General features: G+C 33.2%; 1 protein-coding gene across 2 annotated transcripts; it reads right to left on the bottom strand.

Annotated features, from left to right (window-relative positions):
* Nucleotides 1–1,591: 1,591 nt before the first annotated feature.
* Nucleotides 1,592–8,919, bottom strand: LOC145317379 (solute carrier family 41 member 1-like). 2 transcript variants are annotated; one of them, XM_080158427.1, is made up of 12 exons: nt 8,862–8,919; nt 7,092–7,170; nt 6,848–6,932; nt 5,934–6,021; nt 5,758–5,806; nt 5,411–5,463; nt 4,316–4,406; nt 4,101–4,175; nt 3,667–3,760; nt 2,993–3,538; nt 2,625–2,722; nt 1,592–1,973 (listed from the first exon to the last, which is right to left on the bottom strand). In XM_080158427.1, exons 2-12 carry the CDS (start codon nt 7,149–7,151, stop codon nt 1,806–1,808), a joined length of 1,407 nt encoding a protein of 468 aa, XP_080014553.1. In that variant the 5' UTR covers nt 7,152–7,170; nt 8,862–8,919; the 3' UTR covers nt 1,592–1,805. The 2 variants fall into 2 exon arrangements, with proteins under 2 accessions (XP_080014553.1, XP_080014554.1); XM_080158428.1 differs by lacking the exon at nt 8,862–8,919 and adding an exon at nt 7,787–7,960.
* Between the last annotated feature and the right edge of the window lie 1,006 nt (nt 8,920–9,925).

Below are 9,925 nucleotides of genomic sequence, written 5' to 3'. Positions count from 1 at the left end.
ATATCAGGGATCTAAAGGGATAAGACAATGGCCGTTAAATTGATGTATATCCCCACTGATGATACATAAAATTACCCCTTCTGTAGATTATAATTTATGGTTGAAACGTTTGGACACTCAACTTCATGATCCAACCAATCAGAATTCACTGAAGTCCCCAAATTTGTTAAACCAACAAATGAGAAAACCTACTACACAACTTTGGGGACTAGTGTAATAAACAGCCCATTGCCCCCCCTCTCTCTGCGTATATGTATATATTTTATTTCATTCGGATCATGATTATATAGTGGCTTTGACACTACCTTCACCCCTAGGGGCGAAGGGGAGATTTCTTCCCATTATTTAGTTTTCATGAAAACTGATGCATTTTTTAAATTAAAAAGATGAATTTCCTTTTGTGTATCGACATACAAACCCCACAGGACTTATTTTTTAGTAGCGAAGCTACTCTATAATTCGAAATGTCCGTCCGTCTGAGACAAAGTGGGGGAAACGTGATTTTCTCGGCTCCTAGAAAAGCTAGACAGCTGAAATTTTTAGTGAAGATTCTTAAAACATATGCCCATCTAATCTATGCATTATTTTGTCCATCTGTCTGTTGTTTGGGGTGCTAGATTGGTTCCTAGATTTTCATGTTTTCGTGATTTTCTCAACTCCTTTTTAAGAGAATGGGCTGAAATTTTCAGGGATTACTTAAATTTACATTCTACTTATTTTCCTTAAGTTTTATTACGATTTTTCTATTAGTTGGGGTGCTAGATCGATTCCTAGATTTTTAGGTTTTCTCGATCCCTATTCATGATTGACAGCTGAAATTATCAGGAATCAAATATGCTCATATTCTACACATTTTTTATCAAGTTTAATCAAGATTTGTCTATAAATTGCGATGCTAGATAGATTCCTAGATTTTAAAATTTTCGTGAATTTTAAGGTTTCCTTATTTCCCTATTTTATCAAGATTAATGTTTATTGTATGAAACTGCTTTATATTAATATTTTTCCGATATCCATTCATAATTTTTGAGCTTCGCTACTTATGGATGTTGTCATCCTTGTTTAAAACTTACAATCTAAACATTGTTTTATCATATGTGTTTGTTTTTCTTTTTGTTTTGTGTCTGAAATTCAAAAACAAGATTAACATAAACATACAAAATATTTGAAAAAATAATATTTATTTCAATAAATAACAGTTGACTTTTTCTAATATATATGTGAAATATTTTACAAAGGGGGGGGGGGGGGGGCGAAAGTGACACTTTTTGAAACCAAAACTAAAAGTCAAAGGAACTCAACTAAAAAAAGAGTTACAGGTCTGACATTTTGCATGGTAGTTGCTTTATAGGGGTACAATATGGAACTGTGAAGAAACGGCGGCGCAACCGCCGAAAACCGCCGAGAAAAGGCAACAAAAATTACGGCGGGAAACGGCGGTTGCGCCGCCGTTTCTTCACAGTTCCATATTGTACCCCTATAAAGCAACTGCCATGCAAAATCTCAGACCTGTAACCCTTTTTTTAGTTGAGTTCCTTTGTTGACTCTTAGTTTTGGTTTCAAAAAGTGTCACTTTCGCACCCCCCCCCCCTTTTGATTTTCATACAGCAACAAAAATAATACAATTTTTGAGCTTATTTTGATTACATTAAAGCAAAGTTTTAACAATAATAAGCAAAAATAACTTAGTCAAAGGGGGTTTTAAGGCACTTAAAGTGATTATATCATAGATAATTTTTTTCAAAATAATTTTGGTACTTTTTAAAAAATAATTGATGGATTTTTTAAATCTGGGAAAAATGAATTTAGTTAAGATTATATTTGTCCATAATAAAGAAAACTGTGGCAAGAAAAGCTCCTCCGAACAGGTCTCCCAGAGCCGTCAGGTATGGGATGGCAGCGTTGTCGGGATCTATTCCCCGCCTCCAGAGTTTGTAGACTAGGATGCTAGCAATATGCAGCAGTAATGATACCTAGACAGTAGACATTAAATTTTTTTTCTTGGATAAATTCAAAGATAGAATATGAGATTTTATGTATATTGCGAACAAATATTTTAACAGGGATGACAACATCTAACAGTAGCAAAGCAAGTATCATACAGATGTTCATTGGTCAAAATAAGAGGGAGAAAAAATGAAAAAAGATAAAGAATAATATACATAATATAAATTCACGAAACCTTCCATTAATCTTGTATTTTTGCTACATGGTAAAGGGTATCTTTACAAAAATAGATCAGTAGTCTATCTTAAATGACAGTCGAGAAAATCATATTTTCCCCAAAGCGTTACGAAGGAACATATTGAATTATAGAGTAACTGGCCTATATACGGTACTAGGACAAACGTCAGAGAGACAAACGTCAGAGAGACAAACGTCAGAGCGACAAACGTCAGAGAGACAAACGTCAGACTGGACAAACGTCCGACTATACAAACATCAGAGTGGTACAAAGGTCAGACAAATTAAGCTTTTTGTAAAAGTCTGACGTTTTATAAAAACTTTAAAAATTATGTTTTGTATTCATTGTTTTTGAGAATTAATCAATTATAATCTGACGTTTGTCGCTCTGACGTTTGTCCTAGTACCCTATATACTCTTGGGGCGAAGCTACTAATTACCTGTAATATGGCAACAAGAAGATAGAGCACCACAAACACAAAGGAAAATATTCCAAATCCTTTGGAGAAACCGATTGCTGTGTTAAAAACAATATGGCCTGTAATAAAATATATAAAAAATTCTTTAGTTTCAGAGTTTATTGTAACGAGTCTATTGGCTGACATGACATGTAAGTGTAGAGTTTAAGTACTACACAAATGTTAAATACCTTGGCTCGTGAAAATGTTTTAACTGTCTTTAGGTGATGTCCAAAAACTTTAAGCCAAATAATCAACTAAGTACTTTCTTGAGACCAGTTAAGATAAATTTTAAAAGGGCCGCAATTGTTGTAAATTTTATCCTTAAAATATTTACAAAAAAATCGTACCTGGAACAACCAAAAGCAGGAGCATCCTGGCAGCAACAGAATTAGAGCTAAGCTGACCCGCGCTACCATCCCCTTTCCCGCCAAAAAATGTAACACGTGGGTTAAACAGATTAATTGGCGCCACTTCCTTTGGAAGCACACCGGGTTTGGCATGTTTGTGTAGCTGGGTGGAAATACGCGAGGCCTGGATACCCACTAAATTTCCCGCCACTCCATTGATGACCGGCTGGAACATGGCAATGTTTGGATACTCCTCGATGGCTTGATTCAAAATTGCGCCGCCCAAGCTTGAGATAACCATGGCGGATAAAACTGGTGTCCAGCCGTTCTTTAAAATTTCTTTGGTTTCTTTATTGAGAGCTGATATTCTTTGGCAGTAAAGTGCAATTAAGGTATATAATAGAAGAATTGGTACATGAACTAGAGGATGTACGGCATATAGTATGGAAGCAACAGCTGATAGCAAGGCTAAGGTGACTAGATCCCCAAGGGCAGCTGCGACAGGGGTGGCTATGTTGTCAGGGTCAACTCCAAGTCGACGGGATACTAAAATAATATCTATTAGGTAATATATCTTTTGAAGTTTCAATATTAATGATTTTTTCGGTTTTACAAATTGAAATATGTAAAAATGGGCTACCATTGAAATATTAAAAAATGGGGAAAATTGTAACCTGCAATAACGGCCACCATGACAAGGCCAAGACTAAAGCTTGCAATGGAGGCTGTTATAATACTACTGGAACATGCTACCATCATATACGCAAACTTAATAATAATATTATTAACCTCATGATATCCTATTATATCAAGCAATAAGATTTTTTATCTGAAGCGAAGGACCGTTATAGTTCTCCTTTACAGTAAAGCTTCTTATGTGTAGAGGGAAGGTTTTAAACTATTTTGGGGGAGATTATCTCCATCCTCCTAATAAAGATGACCCACCCTAACAAAATACTTTTACTTTTAAAAACTTAAATTGAAATGAGGTGGAGGTCGACTCTCTCCTCGCCCCCCTCGCTTTCAGTGCTCCTATGCTTCTTGTGAAGTAGCTGCTGGTTCTTGACAAAGTGCAGATTTACAAATATATTATAAAAGCTTAACTTACATTAAACTCTGTATCACCAGATAATGCAGACATCACTAGAGCTATACACGCTGCAAGGAAACCCACAACGATACCCTAAATAAGTTTTAATTAGTTCAAGTCTAAAATCTACGTGTAATTTGTTGATTTAGTTCCCCTTGCTATCACCCCCCTTAAAAAGATTATTTTATGTTTATTTTTATTTTTTCAAATATGTAAAATTTTTAAATCTGTACCTGTAGCTGAGTTAATGCCAGGTTGAATCCTCCAAGCTCCAGAGTTTGTGCTATTGTATCCAGTCCTCCCAGGTTGGCTTGAGTTGATAGTCTTAACATTGATAGTCAGGATGCTTAGTTACGCATTGATAAGTGGATAAATGAAATGCTAAAACCACTGAGAATTTTATTACTATTAACCTAGAAGTTAGATTTAATAAAGTTAGTTTTAATATTATTCAATTATTATTATTAAAATTTCAGAAAACAAATATAAATGTTATGACTTGTATCTCAAACATAATCGTTGATTTCAAGACATAAAACTAAAATAACAGATATACATACACTTTCACGAACCAGAGCAAGTGATTCTAAGCATCTTCAAGCATTGACCCATAGTATTTTTTTAGTAAATATACTAGGTTTATGTTTAATATTTACTTTATCGACTAAAAAGTTAGGTTTCACCATGGTTTTATATGAAAAAAACTTTGAAATGTAAAGCAATTTTTAAAGCAATATCATCAAATGCTTTGTTAAGTCCAAAGGGCAAAATAAAATAACACTGCAGAAAAGCATCAAATGTTGTAAATTGCAAAAGTACATTAATTAAACTGTTTACAAGTTACCAACCCTTTTTCCAAATATACATTTTTAATCACAATAATATACGTTTGTGTCAAAGCTTTTAAACAACAGTTTGAACTCATCAAAACATTCGATGATATTGCACCAAACAATGGTTAACATATCAAAGTTTTTTTCATATAAAACCATGGTGAAACTTAACTTTTTAGTCGTTAAAGCAAATATTAAACATAAACCTAGTATATTTACTAAAAAAATACTATGGGTCAATGCTGGAAGATGCTTAGAATCACTTGCTCTTGTTCGTGGATATTCCTCTTTAGGTATTTTAAACTTAAACATTAAACAACTAGTTTAATAACTTTTAAAACAACCATAGTAAAATAATACTAATATGAAGTTAAGAGAAAGAGCTATGATTCCAATTTTAAGTTTTAATCTTTTAAGATGTTTGAAAGGATTTTACCTTAAAGATTAAAAAACCAAAAAGAAGCTTCTCTACTTACAAAGAAGATAAATACAAACCTGGAAGCAAGAGTCATTTCTAGATTTCCCTTCAAACCAATCAAAGCTGGAACCTGTACAACAATTTTATTTTATTTTCAATATCATATAAACTATGCACGAAGGATAGATAATGAGGTTTAGTATCTTCCAGCAGTGATTTTAGACATCGGTGGTTAATGGTTATTTCTGTTATAAATAGCCCAATGAATGAAAAAATTAGAATACTCCACGGTCTTACGAAATTTTTAAGAGTTCTTTCAAACTCCTTTATTTTCAAAAGTTAGCTCCAAGATTTCTGTTTGTATGTGAATGTGATTAGGCAGCTTACCTTTTACACAGGTTTAATGATTTAAAATGATTTTTACCAATATAAATAGTTGAGGTATATTTTGAAAAACGTCCCAATACTGAACTCTGAAAAAATAAAATTAATAGGTATATTATGGATTATTAATTGTAATCTAAGAAAAAAATCCAAAGTGTAGACACAATGCCTAACCCTGCGGAAGGGAATGAACAATCATACTTAACTATTTTTTACCTGTCTAAAACTATGCCCGCACCAACCATGCCTAACCCAGCGGATAGATAAGGAAGACATACTTCTCTTACAACCTTCAGACCTTCACCTAAACGATAATCAATTATTAGATGTTTTACTTAATAGGTATATTTCTAAATTTTTGTTTTGGTATATCCTAACATTACAGAACGAATTCAAAATTGGTTTACTTTGGAGACTTCTTAACAGAATTTAAAGGCACATTTAAAACTCGCAAAAATACAGTCACTGTATTCAGTTCATGGCAATAAAAATATTGCCAATTATAGGGGGGGGGGGGGTTAATGCAACCATCTCGTAATCAATGAGTAAATGGCACTTATCGATGAAAAAGTAACGGCTAACGGCTCAGCCGTTTTGCCATTTTTTGGCTATCTATAGGGCAAATTAATCACGAAACCTATCTCCACATAATACTCTTTACCGCTCCAAAACGTTATCAATTGGTTCTGGCCGGTACTAGAAATTTAAAAAATGATTATTGCTATCATTTAACATGAATTAAACCAAAATATGTTAATTCCTACGTAATTAATGATGAATTTGCCCTGAAAATAGGCAAAAAAAGGCTAAACGGCTGAGCCGCCAGCCGTTACTTTTCCAACTTATTGTTCAATTTAGGAAAAATAGACCTAACAAGGATTACTCATGCAAAATTTCAGATCGAAATTCGGATTCTAAGTGCCGTTTACTCATTGATTACGAGATGGTTGCATTACCCCCCCCCCCCTTATACACCTAATTATGAAATTGACAAAAAGGCACTCAGTTTTGTCAAAAATACAGTGATATAGTTTGCTAGTTGTAGAAATTGCAGCACCCCGTGTGACAAAATATACTATTTAACAACAACTGATCATTTTTGAGTAAAAATTGTTAACCAGATCACTTACCAGAAAAAGCGGAGCCCTTTGCTGGAGAATCTACTTTTGATTTTATGTCAGTTTTTTCTTCATCTTTTCTTTTTGCCTGTCTCTGATCAGTTTTAAATTCCAATACAATATAAAATTATAGATTATAGAAAATTAGGATATTGTTTAAAATTAGTTATCCAAAATATCTAGGTATGTAGTTATTTTTTACTTTTCTGTACATTTCTTGACATGTGTTTTTAGATTGTATTCATATATATTCCTGTTCCGTTGTTCTTCTTAGAGTTGGGCCTTGTGTACCCCTCCCCTGATCTTGCACCCCCATCCGTACGGCATGTACTTAACTAAAATAACAAAACTTCGTAAACAAAGTTGTTAGTACGCAATGTGTCAAAATTTAGAATAAACTATTCAATTGCTAATAAAACATCAGTATTGATTTCTGACAATTGTTTTTGTTTTTTTTAATCGTTTGTTCATTTTATCTCAAATTTTTAAAAAGCTTGAATATATCCTAAATTAATAGGTATCAAAGGAACACTCTTAAATCAAATATATACTTTGATGAACTATTACACAATAGTTATATTTAAGAACACTGTACAAGGATTAGGTATTGAAGATATCTCGTAGATAATTAGGTAAAATAAAAAATAAACAGAAAACTAAAAAATGAAATTTTGCTTCAAAAAAATATTTATTACCAGGCTCAATTGAAATATGTAAGAATTTTATTTTATTAGAGCATTAAATCATTTAAGATAACAAATACTAGTAAATGGCGGTTTTTTGACGGTCAAGAATCATTAATTTTGTAATCAGGCCTCAAAATGCTTTTTCTAAGAAGTTACATAAAAAAAATTCGTCTTTCTAAGGTGTTTTGCTTTGTTTACTTTATTACGATAATTTACAATACCCCCCCTCCCTCACTTGATTTTAGAAACAATAATCCCACTGCACCTGTTACGTCAAAATACACAACAAACAAACTGCAAGATAAAACACAGAACTAGGCCCGGCCTGTCTCTGTGTTGTATCTATCATGCATAAAGAAAGCATTTCCTCACTACACAGGACTTTAAAACAAGTGCTTAGCTGCATATATTTGTAATATATATCAGCTGATTTCTGTCTGCTATATTAACATATTCAAAGTATAGGCTTTCACTCTCTGACGCAATCACTTCCTATTAGGAATAAAGGGAAAGGTCAATATGCAATAAATTAATCTTCTCATTATCAGGGATATAGGGAAAGATCAATGTACAATAAATAACTTTTCAGTAGTAGGGATGAAGGGAAAGGCCAATAACCAAAAAGTCAAAATCAAACTACAGGTCAATCGTTATTCAATATAACAGGATGTCTACAAGTCTATGTTTAGCGAAGAATCTCTAACCGCTAAACCGGTATGATTCTCCTTCAGGCAAGCTTCTCAAAGGTCCAGGGAAGGTTTATAATTATTTTTGGAGGATACCTCTACCCTCCCTTGAAGAAAAGACTCCTACTCATTTTTAAAAACTTTAGAGTGAAGGGTCGACTCCCCATTCGCTTCCCTGAAGTGCCCCTAGAGACTTTTTGGGTAGCCGCTAGTATTTATAATACCAACAATAGTTATTTAAAATTCAGTTTTTCCCAGGTATTTATAAACAACAAGTGAAATAAATCTTAAATAATATTTCGGGGGCAAATGAAGAGAAGAGATCTGTAGTATAGATGTATATATAGACAACTACCTCCCTTCATTTTTCAAAGACCTCTTTCGTCTGCTTCTAAATAATTTTCTGCTACTTAGCTGTGTTATTATAAGCGATACCATTGGTTGATTTTCAATGACCTAATAGGAAGGTTGCACAAGACGATTGCGATGAAGGAGATACAGTTATTTAACCCTTTCTCCCTCTAGTGTTTTACTCTAATATCAATGGAGAGGTCGTCAATTTTACTATATGTTGCCCCCCAACAACAACTGAAAACCACGTACCTATAGATTTCGTGATTTTTTTCGAATCAATTTATTTGGCTTATTTCTCACCTGTCAATGAAATATTAAAATTCTTTGATTTTTTTTCATCCTCTTATTTTTTTTATCTGAAAAAATACGAGTCAAATTTTTACATATTGCTATATACCTATACTAGCGTCTTCGCCCCTAGCCTCTAGGGCCTTTGCCCCAAGAGGTGATAAAAAAAAATAAAGGTGAAATTCGTAAAAAGGACAAAAGAAATCTTGAGCAAAAAAAAGGACTAAGGAAATCTTCTGCAAAAAAAAAAGACTAAGGAAATCTGCAAAAAAAAGGATATCTCCTACAAAAAAAAAAAAATGGGGGGAGGGATTTTTTTAGTTTTGGGGGGGGGGGTTGGGGGTGTCCCACCCCACAAGAAAATAGCCTAAAACCACCACAAGACCAGTAGGTATATACCCTGAAGAGTAGAATCCAATCGGTTCAGTGGTTACCGAGATCTTAAGCTTCAGACGGACGGACGGATGGACAGACATCAGTCTACTTTGTATTTTAGATTACATAAAAAGAAATTCTGTTGAATCTTGTTTTTTTCCATCTAGCAGTGTCTAAACCAATATTTTCAATCTACAACATTGAGTAATTTTGTTTATCCTAATCAGGAATGTAAATCACTTAATTGGACAAATTGGTACAAAAGGCATTTTTTTTTTCTTTCAATCATGTAATAAGTAAACCATAGCATTCCTTAATCATATTAAGAATTCCTTTTAATTTGGCCAGATTATTGAGACTGATTGGTAGTCTACATAATAATAAATCTATTGCCTGATGATTTATCTTTTTTGGATGCTATATAAATTTTAATCACTTGTGACATTAAAGTGTCTTTTTTACCCTGTTTTACAAGAAATCTAAAAAAATATCCTTTTCTGAATAAGTTTGTGATAAAAATATAAAGTGCAACACAGTGCCTTCGAGGGTGCTTCGACTTTAGTGTCAGAACCTAAATTGGGACATTGTGCATTTCATTACCCTAGGTTAGATAACTTCATTTCACTTTTCAATAAAATCTAAAATGCAGCGGTTTTTGAGAAAATAAGATTTAAAAATTTCAAGTTCAGTTTTCACCCACT

The sequence above is a fragment of the Acartia tonsa genome, chromosome 4, assembly GCF_053477335.1.
Source record: "Acartia tonsa isolate MP-2025a chromosome 4, ASM5347733v1, whole genome shotgun sequence".
In the NCBI taxonomy this organism is placed as follows: Eukaryota; Metazoa; Arthropoda; class Copepoda; order Calanoida; family Acartiidae; genus Acartia; species Acartia tonsa.
This window is presented reverse-complemented; position numbering and strand designations above follow the sequence as displayed.